This window comes from Diadema setosum, chromosome 4, assembly GCF_964275005.1.
Source record: "Diadema setosum chromosome 4, eeDiaSeto1, whole genome shotgun sequence".
In the NCBI taxonomy this organism is placed as follows: Eukaryota; Metazoa; Echinodermata; class Echinoidea; order Diadematoida; family Diadematidae; genus Diadema; species Diadema setosum.
Window position 1 is genome coordinate 31,301,517 of NC_092688.1, and position 26,185 is coordinate 31,327,701.

General features: G+C 39.3%; 1 protein-coding gene across 2 annotated transcripts in view; it reads right to left on the reverse strand.

The window, feature by feature from the left end:
• Positions 1–11,134: 11,134 nt before the first annotated feature.
• The window catches only part of LOC140227132 (protein unc-119 homolog B-like), a 56,488-nt gene continuing 41,437 nt past the window's right edge, over positions 11,135–26,185 (reverse strand). The window contains exons 2-5 of one of the 2 annotated variants that reach the window (XM_072307564.1): positions 17,387–17,500; positions 13,423–13,534; positions 12,343–12,515; positions 11,135–11,386 (exon numbers count right to left, since the gene is read on the reverse strand). In XM_072307564.1, the coding sequence (XP_072163665.1) occupies positions 11,265–11,386; positions 12,343–12,515; positions 13,423–13,534; positions 17,387–17,500 (521 nt within the window). In that variant the 3' untranslated portion in view covers positions 11,135–11,264. The remainder of the gene's footprint in view (positions 11,387–12,342; positions 12,516–13,422; positions 13,535–17,386; positions 17,501–26,185) is intronic. The other variant, XM_072307565.1, reaches the window with a different exon arrangement.

Below are 26,185 nucleotides of genomic sequence, written 5' to 3' on the forward strand. Positions count from 1 at the left end.
TTTGTGAATTCAGGCCAAAGTTTCCAAATCATTTACCAAAGATATATTTTTACTATATCTTTGTATGCACAAACCAATGGGAGAATTAGAAGGCAATGATGCACTATTGCTCCTTGAAATCTGCAGAAGTATAAATTTTATCACCCATAGTCCTCACATCACTGTCTCATGTAAGCACAAGAAACTTTAAAATTCGATAACTTTTTTTCTCTTTTTGTGAAGCTTCAATGAAGCTTGTAATGGTGTTCCACTTTACTAAAAAAAAAAAATGGCTGCTTAGGACAGTGCAGCAATATAGCATTGATGAGCATATATTGAGGAGAATATATATACATTCTGAACTCAGAAAATGATTTATCACGTTACTCCATTCATCAAAGGTCAGCTTAGCAGATTGGCGGTGTGTGATTCTGACCAATATCATTGTCTTGTGACATCAAGTGATGCTTGACATGTCATAGCTTTTGTCCGATATCACCGACAATGTTACTGTTTTGTTTGATTTTAGACTCTTGGGCCCGAATTCACGAAGGTGGTACAAATGAAACCATGGTTTAAACCATGGACAAAAACCATGGAGCGCCAAGTGTCGTATGGAATATTTCGTTACGAAATCAGTCATTTCGTCGCTGATAATTTCGTGGAAGAAATGTTCATTTAGTTACAAAATGTTGTCATTTCGTTACAAAATAATCATTTCAGCGACATTTCAGCCACGAAATGATAATGTCGTTAACAAAATTGTCATTTTGTCGACGAAATTACCAATTTCGTAACGAAATATTCTGTGCCATACTTGGTGCTCCATGGTTTTTGTCCATGGTTTAAACCATGGTTTCATTTGTACCACCTTTGTGAATTTGGGCCATGTGTTCAAAGTCAACATGGTCAACATGAAATGTTGACTTTCACTTTTTTTTTACAGTTGAAGGTAGAATGAATTTCAAATATATATTTGGATTGAGAACATGTAGCAACATTAGTACAACACGCCAGGAAAATCGGGACAATCTGTTCAAAGTTATGAATTTTTAAAGTTTTGCTGCCAACATTTTGTGACGTCATGTGTGGACAATGATATAAAGAAAATATAAAGAAGATTTAACATCATTTTCACTATTCTAGCATGATGAAAGAGCACTTTTACCTACTCTTTCAGAAAGCATGGGAAAAAATATTACCCTGAACATATGTCAGGAATAAGTCACAGGAATGTGTACTTTTCATTAGAAAATGACATTTTGTGGAATTCTCTTTATATTTTGTTGATAATCATTATCCATATGTCATGTCATGAACTGTAGTAGCTTTCTCATCAAGTTATCACTCAATGTATATTTGGGTTTCATTCCCCTTTAAGCTAAGTGTGTGACTGCTAGCAGAACAATACGACTGTGTTATTATGAGCACAGATGACTGATTTACCAGAGAGACTGTTGAAAGAAAGGAAGAATTGACAAAGTTTGTTCTTTGCAAGACATAAGGAGAACTTTATTTTCTGTCAATGAAATATTTTACATCCAATATCTTATGTCTCTTAAAAAAGTCATTTATGAAAATCAACAATTAGATGACAATAAAGAAAAAAGATGGAATAAGCCAAAAAATAGTCATATATTCAGTAATTACATCAAATTATCATATATCACACAAAAAGAAAACAAGTATCCTATTTAGTTACAGCTCTGTGAAGATGACAAGTGAATCTCTACATACAGTTGCATTCTAATGTTTGGAGAATACACAATCTAGTACCATAGCGTTGGTGAGAGATCTCTTTATACACCATCCAATGCTTGTCATGTGATCATGAGTATTACAAACATGTTATCAAGTTGGTGTTGTTTTTGTCCAGACACTGTGATATGGGGAAGATAAAAAAGTCCCAATTTCTTTATATTTCTCACGTGTATTCAAGAAAGCTGAGGGTATACAGCACTGAATATACCATACCCTAACCTGCTATGCTGTACAGTTGGAGTGTTACACTGAATTCAGCAACTACTGTGTGAAATCAGGAATGCAAGATTTTTTATAGTTGAAACACACACACACAAAAAAAAACTCCCCCCTGACAATTCTGGATTTGCGGACTCCTTTCCCTACTATATTATGTAGAGCGTTTCTCTCTGTACACAGACTGGCCACATTCCTGTTCACAGGCAACATAAAGTGTAACATCGACCGAAATCTTTGTTCTACTTTCGCAAAAACACTGAAGTTTTCATGCACTGGATGTCGCACATGTAGAGATCAAGCGCGAACACAGAGCGACGGCGTTCACCCCGTGACAAGTTAACAGCCACAAACAGCAGGAGACATGATACTCGCTGGGTGGGTACATGTCGGCACTTACGCGTGGTTGAGGCAGAAACTGTGCCTCTTGCAGCGGATCTGACATATTGCAACAATTTGTCCTGACATACTGCAACGTACTTGATGACAATGCAAAAGCTTGATTCACAATACACACTCAACACAGCCTGAAGTATGCTCTATAGTACTACGGAAAAATTACAACTACTTTTAGCTGAGGGGAAAAACAAGCAAGGTAGTAATCACTCATTCACGCACATTTTTTTTTTTCAAGGTGATTAAACAAAATAATCATGCACAATATCAGTAAGTGTATTATCTCCCTCCACAGATGAATTATACTACAAGTCTCACTCGAGGATGCAACATGTACAAAATGTGGGAAATCAAAAGAACCTAATTATCTCTAGCAGAGAGTGTATGTATCTGAGGATGAATTGTAAGAGGATGAAAAATAGGCCTTATGTGTCATGTACCAATGCAAATAACTTGCTGAACTCTCATTATTTGTATTGTAAACGAAATGGGACTAAAAATTTGTTTTCTCTGGTATTCATGACTTGTGACACATTCTTTATTTGTCCTATACACTTGAAGACTAAAACTGATTTCCATATGCCTTTTGATGATGTCATACACACATTCCTTATTTGTATAGAAAAAAGAGGGACCACGACGTAGCTTTCTTTGGTTTGTTCAAAGACATCTCCTGCCTGTGAGGGTAAAGAAGGATATTGTACCCTTCATAAACCTTGACTAGAGTTAAAGAGAAATCTGGAAATGATCCTCTTCAGCAAATAGGAGTTTATAGTGAGAATTAGAGGGAGAGAGAAAGTTCTGGAAGCAATGTGGGTTCTGCAGGTAACCATACACCCTCATGGCTACAATGATTTTTTTTCCATCGGGTGCCTTTTTATACAACTGACCAACACTCAAGTGGTCAAGACTCATGATTTGCATGACTTTGCCCAGTTTTTCTCTGGCCAACTGATTTCTTGTACCGGCTTTCAATTACGTAATGACTTTGATTTTTGAATTGCCTCTGGGCCCTCTTTAGTCACACAATTCCCCAGCATCTCATACATAATTATTTGTCACTTTTGCACAAATCAAATTGTTGATGGACTGAAGAGGACAAGCCAATGAACAGGCTCAGCTTACACCGTACAATTGATACAATTGATAGGCCTCTCATGTACTCTTGCTGCATATTCCAAGTTTTTCACCATCACTTTTCATTTTCCATGGGCAACAAAGTAGCCATGGCTTGACTGCCAATGGTTGCCCAGACCATAAATTTAGCTGGCCCAACAGCAAAGTTCCAGTGGCACTAGGGCAGGTAGGAGGGCAGGATGTGATCAAAACCCATTGTGAAGCCATCTGAGCTGGCTGTATTAACAGAAGCCACTATTGACAGTTTTGAGAGCCATGTTTGGAATGCCAATATCCTCATTATCATTACTGCAACATGTAACATTGTTCATAATACCAAAAGTTTGTGGAAAGTAATGTCAGTCCCAACAAATCTAGTATACCGGTAACTCTGTCTGTTACACTGAAATCAGGGATAATGAAGACCTGATTATAAGTCTACTAGCATGTACTGAAGTTAAACAGCATACTGCGTCAAGATGCCAATTTGTAACAGTAAGTTCTGCGTACTGGTACATGTTTGCCACCCCAAATTACATAGCACACAACATCTTTCTATGTCACTTCTGTCTCCATTTAAAGAAGGGAATGACTTTAATTACTGAACCGATGTATAATTTTTCATCGAAACTACTGCTCAATAAATATCAGTCACATTGTGTCATACCAAATGAATTTACAGCAAATACACAACAGCTCTGGATTTTGGTTGAAAAGAGCTGCAGATTGTCTGCCACATGGCAGAGGGTCATATAATCCTATCTCTTCATTTATCTCTCAAAATATTCAATGATATATAATAGAGCCTGGAACAAAGGTAAGGAAATCACTGTCCAATCACATCTAATCTCTTTATCAAGGTCCATGTTAAACACTGATGCACGACACATCACCAGCAATGCTCTGTAAAACTACAACATAGTGCTGAGAAAAGTACATCCTATAGTACATATAATGCTACGCCGAGATGGGAAACAGCACAAACTATGGAACAAAGATGATATATATACCGATCACATGGCATAGGCACTTGAATTAAATTCTCTTTCCTCACTAACCATCACAAAACACAGGCAATTAATAATCAAGTCTTGTGGCAGCAAAGGTTGTGTGCAAGTGAAACAACAAAGAAGCGACATGCATCCACTAATGTCTTTGGAATGGGGGATACACTATTCCTCCTTCTATTAAGCCAGTAAATATGATACCATGTTGGCATGCTTTTATATTTTGTCACAGAGCATAGGAAAACCTAATGCAGTGAGTGTAATGCCAACTCACAAGGGCAAAAAACAAGGTAAAACAGCTGGGATTCAAGGTCACCCCAGCACATGGTTCACTGCCACAATCATCCACAATAACAACATGACAAACAACAACTGAACCGACCAGGAGAGAGAGAAAAAAATCACTGCATCCACACGGGTATCACTTTCGTAAATACCTGTCCCAATGACGAGACTCATGCATTTTGCATCACTGAAAAAGCCACGGACTGCAACACTCTGGAATGTTACCTTAGCATCCTGCATCCCGATCTGCTCCCGTCGTTGACACGCCAGAGTTTGCAAATGTCATCTGTGATTAATGCCCTTGACGTGCTAACGACAAAACGCTTTTGCGGAGCCATGGCACTATCGTCAGCAGTGGACGATTAGGATAACAATTACACCGCTCTCTCTCCCTCCTCCTCTCAATCACTATATAACCAGGCAGAGCTCGTACAATATATGCCACCTGCAAATCGGGGCCAACAAACTTTGGCATGCTGCATTCTGCATCTACTCCACAGGTGACTGCAATGTTGGAGCTTAGTGAAGAAATCTTCAGCATCAGGACAGCTGACTGCTTGTAGACGTGTGCAAAACAAACAAAACAAAACAAAACATATATATACACACACACACATCCATACATATATACATATGTATATATATCATCTCTGGGGTGACAAGACCTTGTATCTCAAATTTTGGCGAAAATGACTTTTTTGGATTAATGGTTAGATTATCAGTTAAATGATGTCCTGTCGAAATCCTAGATGTCTTACCCCCACAACCCCCCCCCCCCAAAAAAAAAAAAAAAAAAAAAAAAATGAGGCCACCACAGCATGTCAAAGGAAAGGCTATCCCATTTGATATAGTGCTTTGGCTGCCATGTTTTGTTTTTTGTTTTGTTGGGTTTTTTTCATCTCTCCTGAACATTTGACATTTTTGAGAGACGAGGTCTTGTCGCCCCAGGGACAATACATGTATACAACAGACAAGACAAAAAGAGAAGATGAACAGTGATGATACGAAGTGGATACAAACAATACTCCTCGTCAAATTCGCTGTGTTGTTCCGTGAAATACGCGAGACATTCTGATACCTCTTGTTCTGCTATTAAACCATGCAATAGTACCACGGCAGTCAAATGTATATTACATTGACTCTGGTGGCATTGGAAAAAAGTTAAAACCATTAGCTTATAATTCAGGCTCATTCAGATCTGACCACAGTCCACCTTGCTTTTGTTTTATACGGCATGAGACCGAAAAATTCACCTCAGCTTCCCAGAGCCGGCAGCCGAACATATTTTTAAAAAGAGGACAAAAATCTTCCCAACCTACATGTATATCTGAATTGTGTACCTAAAGCTGCATAGGAAAATTACATTAGGTGTACATTACAAAGGAAATGGACAATATTCACACCTATCTTACATGCTGTGGTATCCATGTTCTGTATAAACATGTTTTGGGTAGTGCCGTTGAACCTTGTTCTATTCACACACATACTTATAATATCATTGTGAGCCTGTGATGGGGGGGGGGGGGGCAGGGTAAAGGACCAGGGTTGACATGTTACTGGTCATCCAACCTTGACCATCTATCCTGACAAAGCAACTATTCACTATTTTTCTTTTTGTCTCTGTTTTTTTTTTGTTTACTGTTTTGTTTTGAGTGTTGCTGTTGTTGTTGCTTTTTTTTAAGGTAGCTCCAAAATCACAATTGGGTTTGAAGCAAATTTCTGCCTCTTGGACAACTACAGGCTATATAACATGTGGAATCTTGTTGCTCCTGAAGTGGACAAATCACTGTTGAGAATAATATTAAAAAACATATATTTCTCTTGCTTCTCTCTTATTTTATTAAAAAAAAACAACAACAACACCCAGGCTCTGACTGCTTGCAAGCGCAAAGAATGAATACTGGTATGTCAGAGATCATGGAGAAAAGCGAATGATTTCACAGATTCTTACGAGTATATTCAGCAAAGGATGGAATATCCAGCAGAGTGAATGCCACACATGCGCAAATGCTCTCACAGATCACAGTTTTTCTCTATTTCTGCAGTTAAGATTACAGTCAAGCTCATGAATACAACACGTTGGACGGTTTCTGAAAGAAAAGAAAAAAAACTAAAACTAAAACTAAAATCCCCACTTACATCCTGTGAATTTTGTAATACACATACACACCAATATGAAAGACAAGTTAGCAAAAACATCAACAAATCAACTGACGTGATGACAGAATGCAGAACACACATGACAACTCAACACAGTTAATACCACATTCATAATCTTCCATTGAAGTAAAAATAGATCGTGAACATTTATGATGACACACTATATATATTCACATGTACTGCACAAGTGATGCATACAATACATGAATCACCCAAACAAAAATGTAAGAAAAACAAAGAAAAAGTTGAGAGGTAAACAATGGCTATGGCCCTTGAACAGTATTGGCACAACCATGAAAAAAAAAAATATGTAGTTTCACTAGAGAAAGTATATTCCTATGCTATAACTGAGAAATCATATTTTTTTCTTTAAAATAAGTAAAAATCAACATATACCATATTCCAAAGCAGACATGGGGGGGGGGGGGGGCGGGAGGAGGATGTATCGACCAAAAAGCTTGTAAAATCTACCAAAACGCAAACATAATAAACATCTATTTTCACTTACAAACAAGGTGCCACTAGGTGGGCATATTAAGGAATCGTTTACAAATGCTTCCAGCATAAGATCTATATAATGTATGCATGTGGACACTTTAACCGCTACGGAGAGAACTAGCCTTGCTTCAAGGATTAAGGTCTGTAACAGGGACTTTTCAATTGTGTGAAGGAGGACACCTATCTCGTACCAGAGTGGTTCCAAATGGCTGCAGTCCACTTGTTACGTCTGCAGTGTTATTACCCATTTCAATTTTCAGTGCACGCCGTTCACGATGTACTGTTATGATGTCACGGCCCCATCCCCTCCTGCGGGCTTGGCAACTGGCACACCAAGCAATGACATCATTCCCATCTTGAATCTAGGAGGACGTGAAATCCTTAGAAGACACGTTCTCGACTCTGGCGTTGGGCGTGCTTGGAGAACCTGGAGCATGCGCAGTTCCTTTAAAAGACATCATTATCTTGCCATCCACGTGCAGGACGTGAAATCGAAAAGTCCCTAATGTCTGCACATGGACACTACAATTGCTACAGGGGAACTAGTCTCGCTTCCAAGTCTTCAAAAACAAGTATCATCAACAGACAATTATTGTATCATAACACACACAATTTGTCTAGACTGCCAGGCATATAAACAACTCTAGTCTTTACGCATCTGTGCTGCACTTTGCAACCTAAAACCTTCGTGGTTTGGGGCCGAGAATGAGAGGGGCCGAAAATGAAGCTTGCTCGATGAGGATGACAGACAACATTACTTGTCCAAGTATGTACTGCACTCCCTGTTGTAATGTTATTCACCACTGCTTGTCAAATAGAATCGCAGTAACAACAGATCAACATTTAAACAGTTGGCACAAAATACGGCAACAGAGGTTTTCGTCACATCCCCGTAGCTACACAACTCACACAACCAGACTTGCAAGGTGAATAACGGGGTTACTTTTTAGTCTCACGTAGAAGAGAGAGCCTACACATGATTTGAACGTACACACATACTGCTACATGTATACAGACTGGCGACTTGAAAACTTTAGCTGGAATGAGGAATTGATACATGTATATATACAAAGTTACAGATAGCTTTTGCTCTAAGTACTGGCTCAAAGTGATCAACCCATTGGTCGGATCTAGTCCAATCAGAAATATCTTCTTTTCCATTATTTACAAGAGAAACCCACACAACAGAATCTCCACACTTCAGAGTCAAACTCAAAAAAGTTGACAGTCATTCTTGCAAAAAGTGCTAGTGCAAATTCATCTTCTAAAATAATCGTAGTCTAAACACTACTCCGCTATCACACAGTACTGTCATTTCTCTCTAGCGCCCTCCATTCAGGTACACCTCCTGTCCTTGGGTAAAGCTTGATGTATGGTTGTTATGAATGCCTGCCAATACTTCTGTAGTACCACTTGTTCCTAACATCAAGATCTTATCCTTTTTTTCAAAAAACATAAATAATGACAATGAAGAGAAGACACCCTCATTTTCAAAGATGAGAGTCAACTGAGTTTGAAATGGTGACTTACAGCGACCTTTACAAGAAAACGGATTTGAGGACATATATCAACATGTGATGGTCAATTTGTCGTAATATTTGACTGTGAATTTAGCAAGGTACATGTGGAGAGTCTAGACCCAGACCTGGCCTACAGGTAGTACTGATCCTACGCTGACTCCAAGTTCCACAGCCTTACATTGGTTCTGACTACTAAGGTGATGGGGGGGGGGGGCATCTGCTCTCAGTCATTTTACATCTCAAAGACCAGCATAAACCTTGTTTCGATGGGCCTCTATGAAGGTCACGGTCAGACCTTAGGGACTTCACTTTTTAATGTGGCGAAAATCCAACTCTGAAAAGTTCATGCGTAAATCCGAAGAAAGGCAAATACCCACAAGGTGAGAAGGACAGAAAATAACCTGAACTGTAAAGCAAACGCCAGGGGAACTTTCTGAGGCAGAAATAAGAAGGCAGTTTGATGCAAGATGTATATATCAAAGACAGTGCCCACGTCATCTTTAGATGAAGTACATCGAAGGGTGAGATGGTAAGTATACAAGAGGACTAATGCCAACAAAAAGTACTGTGTGCGTGTGAGTGAGCACACCACATACTCAAATCTCTATGCACAAATCTATAAACAGTGCCCTCCTGTGTGGCCACGCAAGTTTCAGACATACTATATTTTTTTCTATTTTTTTCATTCAGTATAATTAAAAAATTTCCCCTTTCTTTTGTGTTTGCTGTCTATATACATGTTGAGGATGAGCTCAGAGATATATACGTATGTATGTGTATATATATATATATATATATAAAAGGTATGAGAATAGGTATCGAACTTTTAATATGTATACATGAGAATCCAGATACGTTGGGTCGAAGAGAGAGGTGGTATAGTACTATATGAGCCACTACTGGTCTGGAATAAATCTGAAAAAAAAAATTTAAGCCATGGCATGATTTGAGAGTTTGATAAAACATGCAGATGTGGACTGATTACCAATAGTATACTTTCAGTAGTGCATTGTGTAGGACTTGTTCAGACCCTGTGAGGTGACTACGTATAGTTTGGTCATGAATGAACGCATATGTGCACTGGGGAAAAACAAAATATGACAAAAAGATGACATATGACGTACACACATGTGGGTCACACTTGCATGAAGCATACGGTTCACAATCACATTTAGCTGTGTTACAAAGCATGTCTGCTTGTAAAAAAAAAAAGAAGATATTCTTACCCAATCTACAGTGTCCAGGATACACAGGGACATAGCGTGGTCAAGACAGACTAGTAAGAACCTCATACAAACAGCCTCTTCATTGCCATCTACACCCAGAAAGCTACTAAAAGTGATATATGTCTGGCTCTAGTAATACCAAAATGATGCTCTTACCCAGAGTGACATTTTCATTCATAAGAAGGGGAATTCATCCAGTTGACTGTGCTGACAAATTACGTTAAAAATGCTGACTGTTTTAATCAATTCTGATTGTTTTCGATACATAATTCTGTCAGAAGTTAATCCCTTGCCTGCCTCCAGCCTTGTCGAAAGTTTTCCCCATGACTTGCCTGACTTAGCTACACCTGATTGAACACAATCTGCATTCCGTCTGGATAGGAATGGACTTGTGTGCAAGACAGGATTATGGGATATTTCTTAGTTACCATACCATTAGAAGCAAGAAAAAAAACCTCAAAATAAATGTGACATTGAACACATTAACAGTACACTGTACTATACCATGCCACATTCCATGTCCAATAAAAATCACGTGCCAACATCAAAACAATCATTTATTGACACGGAGACAAAGAAACAACATTAAAATTGCTGCTCAGTACGAACATAGTACTCAGTTCTCTGTCATTGTGCATCCCAATTTCACAGTGGGATCTCTCTCACTTGCTACTAAAATGCTCACTGACCGAAGAAATGTGGACACCAGTACTTAAGTTAACGAGTAAGAGAAGAGGAGACAAAGTGATGGTTGCGTGGTGACTAACAGCCTAATGCAAACATATTGCTCCCACTCCCCCCACCCCTTCCTTACCCCACAAACCATTTCCGAGTCTGGACACCAGCCTGTTAGCAAGTGACATAGACATAGACACACACACACACACACACACACACACAAACACACACACACACACATACTCACATACACACATACATACACACATCCTCACATACATACATACACACACAGAGGTGTCTACCAGGACAGAAGACTGGTGATCCCATCTCACATGACTAAACATCCCCCCACGTCCTCCCTCCTACATGTACAGTCTACAGTGGGAGGAGTGCGCCGCCGTACACCGCTCAGCGGCCGATCACATGGCCCCGATGCCCCCATTGTAGGCGTAGTCGGCCTTGTTGTGCATGATGAGCCTGTTGTCCACGAAGTAGAAGCTGTCCGACTTGGTCTCAAAGGGGTTGTCAACCATCTCATGCACTGTGAGTGAAGGCAATTTACAGAGGAAGAGGAGACATTAGATATGAGATTCACTGAAACCACTAGGTTGACAACAAAATCTGACCCATCAGAAAGGGGAGTAACTTGCATACACGAAGTGGAATATTGATCATATGCAATATCTATGCAATTTTGTTAGTTGTCATTCACACTTTGTGACAATCGTGAAAGCATAAATCCTATGATTATGGTCATCCCTTTCATAACGAGATACATGATATTGAATATGTGGGACCAACAAGTACGTGTAAGTACCAACCTCGAATCTGCAGCAAACCAAATGGTACAGCACATCAATTGTTTGATATGAGGAGGAATAATACATTTCTTTGGCAATTACTTTAGTTCAGTATTTTGATAGGCCAACCTCTGGACAGCTGCAATTCACTCTCGAAAGCATCGACAGTCCAAAATACCAGCTTAACTACAGTCCCTTACTGAGAAAAACATAGACTGGGGGAGAGAATAACTGCTATTACTGAAATAGAAAACAAAAATGTGAACAGCCAAAAAAATATTCCTTCCCTTAAAAAGAAAAAGAATTTGAAAAGAATTTCATAATTGCCTGTAATAATCTTCAAGTCTGAAGGACGCAGGACTACCAGAAGAAGAAGAAGGAAAAAAATTAGAAGACTGGTAGTAAATCATAGTCTAGTGTAAAACCAACAATCACTCACGGAATGAAACTTTCACGAATTGGAGCCAACAGTCTTTTTTTGTGGCAAGAAATTTCAGCAAATTGCCAACCATGAAAAGTCTATGCGTATTCTACTACATTAACACGCACTGTGTATACAGAAACTTAACGTACACTTAACCTTTCGCGAATCTCGGCCCCCCGCAAAATGCGCAAAAGTCCCATGCATGCAAAGATCTCTGTTTTTACAGTATTTGTTTTATACGAACACAAGAGGGCAGTGTTGCAAACAGCTCACCTTCGTCTGTTGTTAGCTGAGGAAACTCGTATATATGCTCGCACGTGTTCTTGCTCTCGGGAATGATGAAGCCAAAGTTGAAGTCGAAGCTCTTGAGCAGCCGGTCCCGGAAGTAATGCCTCTCAATCATTCTGAAGTTGCTGATTGGCTTGTCACCGACCACAAACTCTACCCTGTAAAAGAAGGAGAAGGAGGAATTTTCCACAAATATTTTTAACAGTGGACACACAGCATGGATGGACACAGTGCATGTGGTCTTGCAACCATACAATGAAGAAATGATTGAATTTAATGTTGGGACAGGCACAACTCATCTACTGACACATGCCTGAACTCAAATGGCAACAAACAAACAAACAAACAAACAAACAAATGAATAGATAGCCAAACAAGATATGAATATAATTACAGTGTGTATCAAAAAAAAAAAAGTAATCCAAATTTGGAGGGCTACTGTTTCATAATTGTCAGCTATGGAAAGCGCAGTGTTAGTGGTGCAGAAAGGGGAACTCTCTCACTTTCCATTGATACATCCTAATTATGTTGACAAATGTCGTGCATGACTGAGGACATGAATTTTAACATTATTCCCATGTACATGAGAATGTTTCTGGGATAGGGAATAAATCTATAGAGCACAGGGATGCCAACCCTGTAAACAACACTGCAGTATTCCAAGGGTTGAAAGGTGCATTTTTGGTGGAAAAAAACAGCATTTTTACCTTTCCTGAGTGTACTAATACATTTGGGAAAAGCAGTATTTTCCACAATACCTGAAGTATTTTTTTTTGGCCCAAAACAATTCAAAATACTGTATATGATTTATTTTCTCTCTCTTTTTACCTGTTTGCTTTTCTCCTCCTGTGACTGGTTTTCAATGTCTTCTAAGAATTTTGGTTTGTCAAGTATCTATATATATCCAAAGGCCAATCCCTTCCATATTGACAGATAAAAGAAAACAGAGAGACTGACCAGCAAGTACAGGAGAAGAGAATTCTCAAAAAAAAAAAAAAAAGAGAGAGAGGGAAAAAGACAGAGATAGACAGACAAACAAACAAACGGATAGACAGATAGACATACGTTGCTCCGATAGTCTTCAGTTTCAGGAACTGTGGCGTGAATTGGTAGCGAACGAAGCGGCCCGCGTTGGGGTCGACGTCCTCTGGCTCGGGCTCCACGTCATCATCGTTTTCTGTCGCGAGAACAAGAGTTAGGAGAAATGCAATGTGAGATCACATTATGCATCATAAACTGCAACATGAGGCCAGACATCGATACATATTTAATAGTGGCTTTATCAGTGCGATCAAATGCAGCAAACCGCTGCTCATGCTGACGTCAAATCAGCCCACTCAACGCACACTTGCATTTCACTGATGCAAACATATCGCCCGGTCACATCGTGGGGGCCCAGCGTCACACAAAGATACTCACGATTACCGTCCATTGAACGAATTGCAGTTGCCACAACTACGACTAAAATAACAGAATATATCTGTGTTATGCTTTCGCTGTTACCATGGCAGTCGCAATTGTGGTCTGTATCGGTGCTTAATGAAACATGACCCTGACATCCTCTAGATTGTAATCCACCAGAGTGGTTTCTTAACTTGTGCTCTCTTACGCTGTGTGACTATTTTTACCTTCCACTAGCTGAGCAAAAACTGATCTTGGACATAAATAGAAACGGCAATCAACTTTGAAAACAAAACAAAAACATTAAGAGTTTGATATTAAATGTCTCTAAATGTAGAGGTTGGTGAAATATTCAGAGAACATTACAATGAAAATGGGTCGTCATACTAAAATTTTCCATGAATTCTGCGTGTTCTCTTTAATCATTGAAATGTGCATAAAACTGAGGTTGCATCACAGCAAAATTTCGATCTGGAAAATGGTAATGAACACCGAACCTGATTCTACTGATGCCCCCATTCATTGACTTGTGAGGGAAGCCAACTATCACTACACAATGGAAGAATATGATTCATACGCGCATATTGGCAAGCATCTGTTGGCACTGCACGCACTGTGGACAAAGTACCATGAAATTCTGTTTTTTGAATTGTTGAACACAAGCTACAAAGATTTTCTCATGACTTAACCCAGCAACATTGAAACTGGCAATCCTCCATCCCCCCCCCCCCCCCTCAAAAAAAAACCAACAACATAACCTTTGAAAAATTCTGAGGCTTTCTACACTGCAAAAATAGCACGTTTGCAGGCATATTTAGGACTTCAATGCACGCTAATAAAGACATAGTTCTGCATCTGAATCACTGGAAATAAGCTTTTGTGTAGTGATGCATGGTGACCGGGTGAGATTTCATCACTATGTTTACTCACAAAAATGGGCTGCCACACAATTTTATCACATGACAAGGATCTGCTTCATCATTTTATAAAACAAATAATACACATCATTTTGATTGGGCATTAGCATAGTTACCCACACTTGGTACCTTTGAAACAGTCCGAACACTCTCAACTATAGCCTCAGGCATGTCAGACTGTTCCAAACATGTCAGACTGTTCCAAAGGTACCTTATGTGGGTAATTTTTACTAATGCCCTCATTGATGTATATTATTTGTATACTATAGATTCACAGGGTGCTAAAAATCCACTGGCCTACTAGCCCTGGGCAACTAGAATCTTCACTAAAAATTATGAAAGACATGTGTATGTTATAAGAGTATTATGCCCTAGTTTCAATGGCCATTTGATTTGAGCAAGTGGGTGAAAAATCTTTGGTAATGCCGTGATGAGCCTCCAGAGTAGATAAATACCCCCTTCTATTCATTGCCAGGTAATAGAGAAGGCAGCTAGAGACAGTTCCAATTCATGAGTTTTATTGATGACATGCAAATCCAAGAGAGCTGTAAGAGATTTCACCTTTACCGACACAGATGAGATATATCAAAGTGCTTGAAAACAGGGACACAGCCCATGAAAGGGTGAGGTGGTGGTGGTGGTGGGTGGGGGGGGGGGTGGTGTCGGGGTATAGAGCTTCATTACATTCCAGGAACTGACAGACATTTCAAATTAAAACATTCAAGACTCTGGGTTCTGCAGCTGTGACTGATGCGCCCTCGAAACTCAAATCCACCCGAACTTGAGAGATATTGAAACTTTTATGCATATTGATCTGTAATATACATAATATGCATAATATAAGTAGTATGTAATATCTGCAATATCTACCACTAATACATTTTTGTAGGCATATGGGTTGTATTCACATAGCCATGTGCTCATTCACATATTATATATTGCCAATTTCCAACTTAGTACTGTAAGGAAAAAGGGGTCAGCATTTCTGGAAGGAAACTTTTTTGATGACTTAAAAAATCATTTGCAAAAGTTATTACACACTGTGATAAAATGTGCGTAGATATTGGTGACATGTATAAACCTGTTTGATTTGGGTGCTTTTTTTATGTTAATGTCTTTAAATTAATTCAGTCATATAACTGAGGGCTTCAGTATGCAAACAATAATTAATCTCTGCACTGACATAGCAATGTACCCGACTCACTGCATAATCCTTTAAATTACCTTTTCTTCTTATTTTTGAATCCTCCCAGTTATGACGACATACATGTAAGCCAAATAGGTCTACACAGGTATCCAGGCTAATACATAACAATAAACATCATCTATTTTGTGGGGGCTCAATTTTTCATGAATTTTGCCAAAGCAATTTGTAACACTGGCACAAAAAAAAAAAAATGATGCGTGATATTTCCCTCAGCGAAACCCATGCATTTCCATTGATAAGCTTACCACAAATTTTTAGACTTGCGACATAATCTGATAATAGGGAATTCAGGGTGCATAATTGTTTATGAAATACAATGGCATAGGGTAATTAATATTTGAGAACACTCCCTATTAAATGCATTGTCACTGCACTGCATCAGATGCATGAATTGATTGAGAATATTATCCAATTACAGAAATTGATTGTCCCGTAAGATGGCACTGTCAATCTACACCACCAGCCACGACAGGAAAGAGGCAAGAGGCCACGTCTAGAGGTTAACTCTCATGCAAATGGCTGGTGACAGTGAGAAATCGAAGCAATGACTGTTATTAAATGTATATAATTATAATGAACTGTTTGATTGCTAAGCAAAAATATGACAATATGTGGTTACCGTGTATGCCAAATATTTTGCGAGGTTTGTTTGTGTTTTTTTATGCGAATTTTGCAAGTCAGGTGCTATTCGTGAAATCAAAGACACACAAAAATAATGATCCCGATAAGAATGTGACGCACACAAATACATTTCTTCGTTTAGTACAATACTCCACATTCGCGAATTTAACCACACACGAAATCGTCGGGAAGTCCCTATTCGCGAAAATTTAGGCTTGCTAAATATATGGTGTATATATTATGCTGTGCTAGGGACTTCTGACCTATGCATATATCACAGTGGAATATGAGTGAGATTCATCAAATAAACTGCATAATTACACCAACCACTTTAGAGAGAAGCAGCCCTTGTTTAGAGGTTTGTTTGTTTGTTTACTGGTTTGTTTGTGCTTTTTTGGGGGAGGGGGGTGACGTGTGCCATAGATTGGCTGTTCACACGCCATGGGGTGATTGAGAATGTGTTTTAGCATGTTTCAATATCTCATCTTTCAGTCACATAAGCTTACTTGGCAGTTTCTACACTTCACCATCAGTGACTTTATTCAGCTACTGTGCTGGTACAATCGGTCACATTCTAATGAAAACATATTCACTAATTTTACTTGAACTACTTTCGATGTTTATGGAATCCTCAGGTCAGCCTCTGTCAACAGGGTCAAAGTCAACAAAAAGTCGGTGTCACACTGTGAACACCAACAGAACAAGGCTGGCACGATGTAACTCTGATCTGACATGTCGTAGTCTGGAGCAGCAAGACTACAATCAGAAAGAAATAATCTAAGGAGAATAAAAAAGTCTGAAAGACCAATAGCACAGGTCATATGGCACCAGTCTTCAACACAATACAAGGCTGCTCCCTTCCCACTCTGCTAAAAGGATTTACCTGATGGCGGGGGCTTTGCAATCTCAAATAAAATGGTCCCAGTCTCCATGTCTCTGATCTTGAATCTCGTGAAGTCTATACTGAAGATGTTGGCGTCTGGGTCGCAGAGGTAACCTGCAGAGAGCAAGAGAGAGAGAGAGAGAGAAAGAATAATGAGAGATTTGTTTTACACACAGCCATCTGTTCATTACAAATTAATTGCTACGTGATCTAGCGCTGGAGTGTCAAACCGACTAACTCCTACACTGCGGAGGCATGGAATCATCGTCATCCTAACAGCTGGAACAGTTTCTATCACTCAGCTGTCCCCCCCCCCCCCACCCCCACCCCCTTCTAAACACCCTATCTCAATAAATTGTCTGCAGTGAGACCTGTAGAGAATAAATTGCCACAGTAAGATGAAGCCAAGGAGATACATATCAGGCACTGGTACAGATAATTTAACTCACTGAACCCCACAGTATGCACACATTTAAGAACAGTTGTGGGAGATTCAGAGGGGTGGCCACATACAGGTCAGGGGCTACTAAAGGGTTAAAGAGGATTGAAACCTAAATATCATAATTAAATGGATGGAATACAGCAATTTTAGTAGAACAGATCAGCAAAGTTGGAGGAAAAACAGTCAATCCATTCGAAAGTTATGAATTTTTCAAGTTTTGATGCACCATTACTGGATGAGAAGACTACAATACTTTATGCCATCATGCATGGATGATATAAAGAATATATTTTTAAAAATACATATTTTCACTTTTTTAGCACAATGAAAAAGCTCTTGACTTACCTCTTCCAGAAAGTTTGGCTTAAACTTTATGCCAGTAATAAGTCAAACGACTGTTCACTATATGTAAACAACTTCAAAGTAACATATGACAGTCAATGTGAGATGCTCTAATTATTATGCCAAAACAGCTATTAAAAAACTTCCTCTTCCTATATCCATGGGGCAAGAAAGAGGTAATAAGATTACTTCTAACTCCATATTTTGACCAGGAACGTATAACACTGTCATAATCAATTCATATCCTAAGGGGTTCAGAGAAGACAAACTAAGAAAGGGAGGATTGAATGAATGTGGGATGCATCATATATAAATAGCACTGAACGACATAATTCACAGTGTGAGGAATAATGGGGTGCACTATGTCTTTCCCCGGGTCTAATTAGATGTCACCAAATTCTGCCTCATCAAGGAAAGTGCAGCATAAATCAGGAGACCGATGCCCGACTTCTCCCAGACGTGTATTATGATGCATTTATTCTCGTGGTACAGGGCATCTAGGGTGAAACATTATAGCACTGCTCAAATTTCCTGCCATTACTAGAAATGCATCTCTCCCCTTCTCCCCCTCCCCCACCCTCCCCCCCCCCCCCACTCTCCATTGCACCCGAAAGCATGAATATGAGGCGGTGAACAGTTTTAATGAAACCATCAATACATCCATTCAATCCTTGAGCTTGTACATGTAGGGGAAAAAAACAAGACATAGTATACATATCTCATATCCTTAGGGCTCAAAATAATGTAAAAATCAAGACTTTTATTGCTGATGCACCTAAATACTATGCTTTATGGGGAGGAGCACAGCTATATGCTATGACCCACACATCTCTATCTTCATCTCAAATAGCTGGCAAATACTACAAAAGTGGTTATTTTTCAAACGAGTAGTTTTTCGCCCTTGGCTGGGTATGATGAATTTGCATGTTTTTAATTCCGCAGAATCAAGATATATTTATTAGTGCAACATATGACATGCAAAATTATTTGTGTGTTTTTACTTTCAAGCTGGTTTCTGGTCAAAAATTTCCACTTTTACAGCAGTGAGAGTACATGAAGCTGAATATATAAACTTTTGAAGTATACCATACTTACTTTTAAAAAATTGTGCAAAAATAGAGCAGTGTAAATACCACTTCCCATTTCATAGATCTATGGAAATTAATCAGATCAAATTCAACATGACAAAACTCTCATACTGTGCAGAGTATGTGATGCGTGTTGTGTCTTATGGACAGCTGGCAGCATCGTCTTCACTCAATCCCTTCAAACCACATGACATTTGGTGCCGTGCATGGACAGCGAGATCTCCTAATGCCCAAATCCCCCATGGCCTTGATGTCCAAATATTGCTGGGCAAAGCCTGCCCGGGCCAAAGGGAGTCCGTCCTAAACAGATTGTGACATCTGAGGCCCGAGTTTACAAACAGATGGGGAGAATGTTCCCCACCTTCCTTGTGCTCCAATCCCGCTAAAAGCCACGAGGAATGATCCTCATCGCCACATCATTGTGAGGATTGTCAATCAAATTGGCTCACTGCCTTTACAAAAAAAAACAATGGCTCACTGAATTTAAAAAAAGTTAAAGGGGAAATCCACTCCAAATCTAAGTTAGTCTGATAAAAAGAGTAAAATCTTATGAGTTTAATGGTAAAAATTTGACTAAAATTGGATGAAAAATAAGGAAGTTAGGACATTTTGAAGTTTTGCTTACTTTCCAGGAAACAGTTCTTGTCAATATCAATTACATTGTAAATTGTCAATTGTATCTATTATACATGAACAAAATGCTTTAGGGGGGTTTTTTTCATGTCACTTCATTTACTGAATTTTCATTTTCAAAAGATGATTAATAAAATTACACTTAAAAGAATAAATTGTATTCATAAATCATAAAAATGCTTAGTATATGTTTTAAATTTTCATTTTCAAAGGAAAAAATATTAAAAACTAACCCTAATAAAAAGATTCATGTACACATTCTAAAAATATGTCAAAATTTAGTATAATTACAATACGATCGGTTGTAAAGCAAAGATGCATATTGAGAAGCCTAGAAGATACCATAACTTGAAAAGGGAATAGCAAAAGAATGCACAAAATCAGATATTAGCTGCTTTTGTGCTATAAACTGACTAGGGTAGATGGCTAAAATTACTCACTGGGAATAAATGCAATTCATGACAGATTTGCATTGTATATGACCGCATCAAAAGTAGGTTACATCCAATTTTTGACGTGTACACACATTATCCAATTATCATCTTACACAACGGTGTTGGCATAGCTTGCAAAGGGGGTACGGTGGCGCTTTTCAATCGCTCTCATTACATTTAATCAGCGGAGAATGCGCGTGATGCTAACAGTGTCCGATCAATGAATCATTTCATGTATGACGCACCGCCTAATCTATATACATGGCGAACCCTGGTCCAGACTTAGTGACTCAGCAACACAGCTCACTAGGATCAGCTGCTAGATGCTACATCCAAAGTGCACATGTGTGTCTGTGCATGTCTGTGTCTGTGTTTGTGTGTGTGTGTGTGTGTGTGTGTGTGTGTGTGTGTGTGTGTGTGTGTGTGTGTGTGTGTGTGTGTGTGTGTGTGTGTGTGTGTGTGTGTGTGTGTGTGCATGTACAGTGTCTCAGTGTCTATGAGACTGAGCTAGGCATATGAAGTTTTCAATTACCATGGCTGCTGGCAATAGGCCAGCACCGCCGTACAAGCCTCATTCCGACTTCGGCAAAAAAAAAAATTGAACAAACAAACAAACAACAAAACATATATGCGAACAGGATTATATTTCCATCAAACTTTCATCATTTTTCTGAATTGCAAATACAAATTTTATATTATTCTGCATGTTTTTGCATATATCCAAACAATTTGTTTGTGTTTGTTTAGTTTAATGTTTTATAGGTATACACCAAATGGATTTTGAAGAATAACTGAGCATGTGTGGTTGAAATGCTTAAGTATCAAATTTAAGAATAACTACTGCAAAACCAGAAATTTTTGCATGCACAAATTTTTGCAAATTTTGCGAGGAGCCAAGATTTGGCAAATTAGAATGCCCGCAAAAGTTCTTGTCTATACTATGCATTGAATCAATGCCAGTGGCAATTCGTGAAAACTTCATCCTGCGAAAAATGCTATTGGTTCCAACTCACAAAAATTTCATGCTGAGAATATTTCTGGCTTTACAGTAGTTGAGAAAACGAGCGTGCACATTTGTGTTTTCATTCAAACACACCATATAGTTTGCTATCTAAGAGCCAAGTCTTTCTTAAAATTCAGCCTAACTTTGAACTGTTCTGGAATTCCCCTTTGTGCACCATGCACACCTCAAACATTTTACATGCTCTTAATACTGTATATGTCAAATATTTCACAAGGTTTTTATTTTTGCGAATTTCGCGAATCAGCCACTATTCGTAACATTAAAGACACACGAAAATATTGACTCTGATCCCAATACGAATGTGACGCACACGTGCCTGTATACATTTCTCCGTTCAGTATAGTACTCCACGATCGCGAATTTAACTACTTGTGAAGTCATGGAGAAGTGCAACCAGTAAAGTACTTCTCTGACCTTCTCCCAGGCTAGATTGATGATCCCTTCATTTAGTTTTGGTTACAGGTTTAAATACAGTCCTCAAACCTCTTTACATTTGTTTTCATTAAAAACAAAACTGGAAGTCCTCAAAAAGAGTGTAAACCTCTGGCAAAGTCACAGGATCACTTTAGTACATGTTGGCCATAGAACTGCGCATGCATCCTTTTGAAAAAAAATCTTAGATATAGATCCAGATCTGGAAACCAGGAAAAACCCACCACCTGTTTCTTCAACCACAGCAGATCTAACCTGAAACTTTCATCAAGATCCGCTCATAAATTTTCAAGAAAAAAAAAAAGTGCCAGCGGGTATAAACAAACACCACCACCAAAACTATACCCTCCTCGGTGGAGGATACCAAGGAAAATTCAAGAAGCAAATGAGCTTTGCTATAATGTGCCACTAAAGTCAAGTATAACATGGCATGACACATAAAAGAGAAATTCTGTCAACAACTTACGTCACTACTTGCACTGCAAAGAATCAACACGACAGCATGACCTCAATATCATTCTGGCTGCTTTTAATACTTAATCTCCCTGTACACCCATGAATATATTTAATCTGAGAATCATTCACCCCCCCCCCCCCCCTCCTTCATATCTGCTAGAGTGATACAGCCTCACTTCCTGGATTCACACCCACACTCCCAAGGTCATGCACTGTTGACAGGGGAGAAAATTTATACCATCCATGCCAACTTTGTAATGGGGGAAGACTTTAATGAGTTCACCATTATAAGCTCAAATTACCGTCTCATTCCCTACCGTGCATCAAAGTAAAAACACGCTTAAAAGTGATTGTGATTTCCACAAAAGTGCACTTGTAATGAAATCATAACGACAGGAAATCTTTTATTTACAAGTTTGGTACACAATACAGGGATATTTTTATTTTCCTTACAGTTGTAACACTTTCAATCCTTTCTTTGGGTACAATGCAGGCTTCTCTCTATCATGATAATCAGTTTCTCCTTCATTTCATGGAAAAATCATGCAGGATATATGATGCCCTTATGCTAGCATGCTGTATTGCTAACAATAAACACATTCTTTGCCTTCTGATGACTCTGACACACACACACACACACACACACACACACACACACATACTCACAATATACCTGGTAATGACTGTTACAGGGGGGTGGATGGACATAGCTGCAAGTACCACTGGTCATTAGAAGTATATTCATATCTTAAGTAGATTAAACCTTGAACAAGTGGCGATATGAGACGACCGGTGACTAAATATAGACAGGCACAGCACAGAAGGACGCAAAGGAATATTCAGCTGTCTAGTGCACATTGGTATGTGTGTTCAATGTTTGCAGATGGTGTTTCCTGGGTTAACCCTCTCCATACCATTACTCAAGTCACACACAGTCATCTTTTTTCTCATGTCACTCTTTGTTTTTGTTTTCTTTCTCTGTATTTCCTCATCTTTCTCTCTCTCTCTCTCTTTTCTCTAGGTCTCTTTTCTTTCTCCTCTTTCTGTGTCTCCCCCCCCCCCCCAATGTTTACAAATGAATAGTTTCAATGCAAAATGGGTTTAAGTACCATTTTCAAGCATTTTAAAGTGATTCCATCATCAGATAGGATGAAACAAAGCATTTCCAGTGATATCTCACTTGTAACCTAACAAGGAACATTCTTGAAGTCATGATTAAAACCATCCAGAATTTTTCATTTGTCATTATCTTTATCTCTGAGCAGCTTTCATAGCAAACATCTCGACTTTACAAAAATGGAGTTGGACCGTTTTTCGACGAAACTCTTCAATCTATCAAAGTACCTTCCCCTCTCTTACAAATTCCCTGTGCCAGGTTGGACTAAATTTTAGCAAGTGTTTTGAGTAGTAGTTGCTCACAGCCTGAAATTTTGTCTCGTGACATGAATACTGTGATACTGTGACCTTTAACCTCTAGACAAAACATCCCTCAAGGTTTATCATTGTACAATCACGCAGACAATTTTGCCTTCATATGGATATTTAACCAACTTGTGTGTGGGTTTCTTTTTTTTTTCTTTCTTTGATAGTTATTAAGGCAACAAAAGACACAAAGAGACAGTAAAGGCAAGATGCAAAGATAACACCTCTAGCAGCTCTTAAAGTGACAAAGATATGGAGACCACGCTGGGGATGAAATTGAAGATGGAGAGCAAATACCCCTATTCTACGGCATATGATACAAATAAAATAAGAGAACTGGCCACAAATGGCATTGGGTGGCAAACAGAAAAATACAAAAACAAAAAGATAAAAAAACAAAAGGGGAGGAAGGAATAGAAGGTATTAAGAAGAGGAAGAGAGGTCGGTGAAAAAGAGGAAGTCTGGAACGAGGAGAAAGCAAATGTTGACGGGATAAGAGAATTGGTGAGATGCGAGGCGAGGAGGGCTGGTTCTCTATCACACGTACGCCACAGACAGACAGACATGCATGCATTTTAAGGGAGGCAATGTTGATGTATTCGCCTCGGTTACCTGGCGAACAAATAAGAGGGAAAGCACTCCCTCGCCTGACTATAGAGACACTCTTTCCAAATGCAAGGTGGAGGGTGGGGCTGGGGAGGGGGAGGGGGATGACGATTCCTTGGCGACTGAGGCAAGGGCTCAGCATCTTTGGGGCAACTTACTCGCTCACGTTGCTTTTCAATTGGGAAAACATGAAACACAGAGCATTTTGCCTTAAGATGCTGCTACATAAATTTCTCGGCGAGATGGAACATTCATGCAAACAGAAAGAGAAAGAAACAGAATGGAGGGGGGGGGGGTGAGAAACAAATACATTTTCTGGGCTCTGCGTTTGGAAAATTGCCTGGGTATTACTCATCGCATGGCTCTATGTTCACTTCTCGTACACTCCATCAATCAAATCAAGGTCCAATATACTACATAGGGTGCACCTTATTATTTTTAATGTACTAGTTCTTTCCCTTTAAATAATCTTTCTCCTTATCTTTTCCCTATTGTTCTTAAATTCTTCAACAAAAACTGAACCCCTCAAAGTTTTACTGGTACACACATGCACATCAGGCAAAGTGCAAGTTTCGCCAAATGACTTGGGTTAGAATTACGAATATATTCACACCGATACCAGAGGACAATCTGTTCAATTCTGTACTCTTGTGCAACACGTCCCCCTGTTCACACCGGCCAAAGAACTCATTTTGTGAACATGTATAGAAACATGTTTCATGTTAATTGCGTTATTTTGTGCGCCTGAAAGCAAACGTGAATCAAGTTTCTCCTGAACACATCCTCAAATTACATTTGGCCAATTTGTGGTCCGGTGGTGTTTTCTGATCGAGTTTTGCTCAATTCTGGGCACACGTTTACATAAATGTCTAAAGGTTTGATTTCAGAAACAAACTGGAAGAGGCTGAGCTTTAACAAGACCTGCATGCACTTCTGGCTGCCAAATCATGTACTCTTGGGATGTACGTACACATGTATGGCACTGGCAAGTATGTTCCCACTCTTGTAAACATGCCAACCAAAAGGGCTGCATGTTTTCATTGACATGCCATGGAAATTGCAAGACAGAGTGTTCTAAAGGAAGGTTAATTGCAGAATGACGTCGACAAGGAGATTAATTTCCGTGTCTGCACAGTCCCTAACCCAAAATAGAAATGCTTTTTGGAAGCATGATTACCAACAACAAAATTGTGCAGTCTGAAAGAAGACTAGGATACTGCTGTAATTTAAGCTTATTTTTTTCAGAAATTAATTACATGTAAAATAATGATATCATGTAGATGAAGGCGCAAATATTCATGTATATCTGAATGATGTGCCTCTAACACAACAGCAACAACATTTAACACCTTTGTAAGTCTAAAACCCAATTCCACACCCACAATAATGTACATACAGTTGTAGGCTACAGAGCAGGTGAATATTTCTTTGGATGTTTTTGTTTACTTTCTAGTGGCACAGGTTTGACAGCAAACAGGCAGCACATATCCTTTGCTACCGTATGATATGAAAACAGACGAGACTTAAGGGGTGGGTAGGCGAGGGGGAGTAAAGGGAGAGCAAGGGTCCAAGAAGAGGGGAAAGTATAGACAGGGTATGGGGAGGGGAGGGGAGAGTAAGGGGAAGGCACAAGGAGGGTAAGGGGAGGATTAGGGCAGAGGAGGGTAATGGAGGGAAGGGTAAGGGGAAGGTAAGGGGAAGGTACACGGAGGGCAATGGGATTGTAAGTAAGGGGAGGATAAAGGGATAGGAGGGCAAAGGAGGGGAGGTAAGGGAGGGAGGGTAAAGGAGGGGAGGGTAAGGGAGGGAGGGTAAGGGAAGGGAGGATAAGGGGAGGGTAAGGGGAGGTTAAGGGAAGGTACACGGAGGGCAATAAGAGCGTAAGGGGAGGGTAAAGGAGGGGAGGGTAAGGGTAGGGAG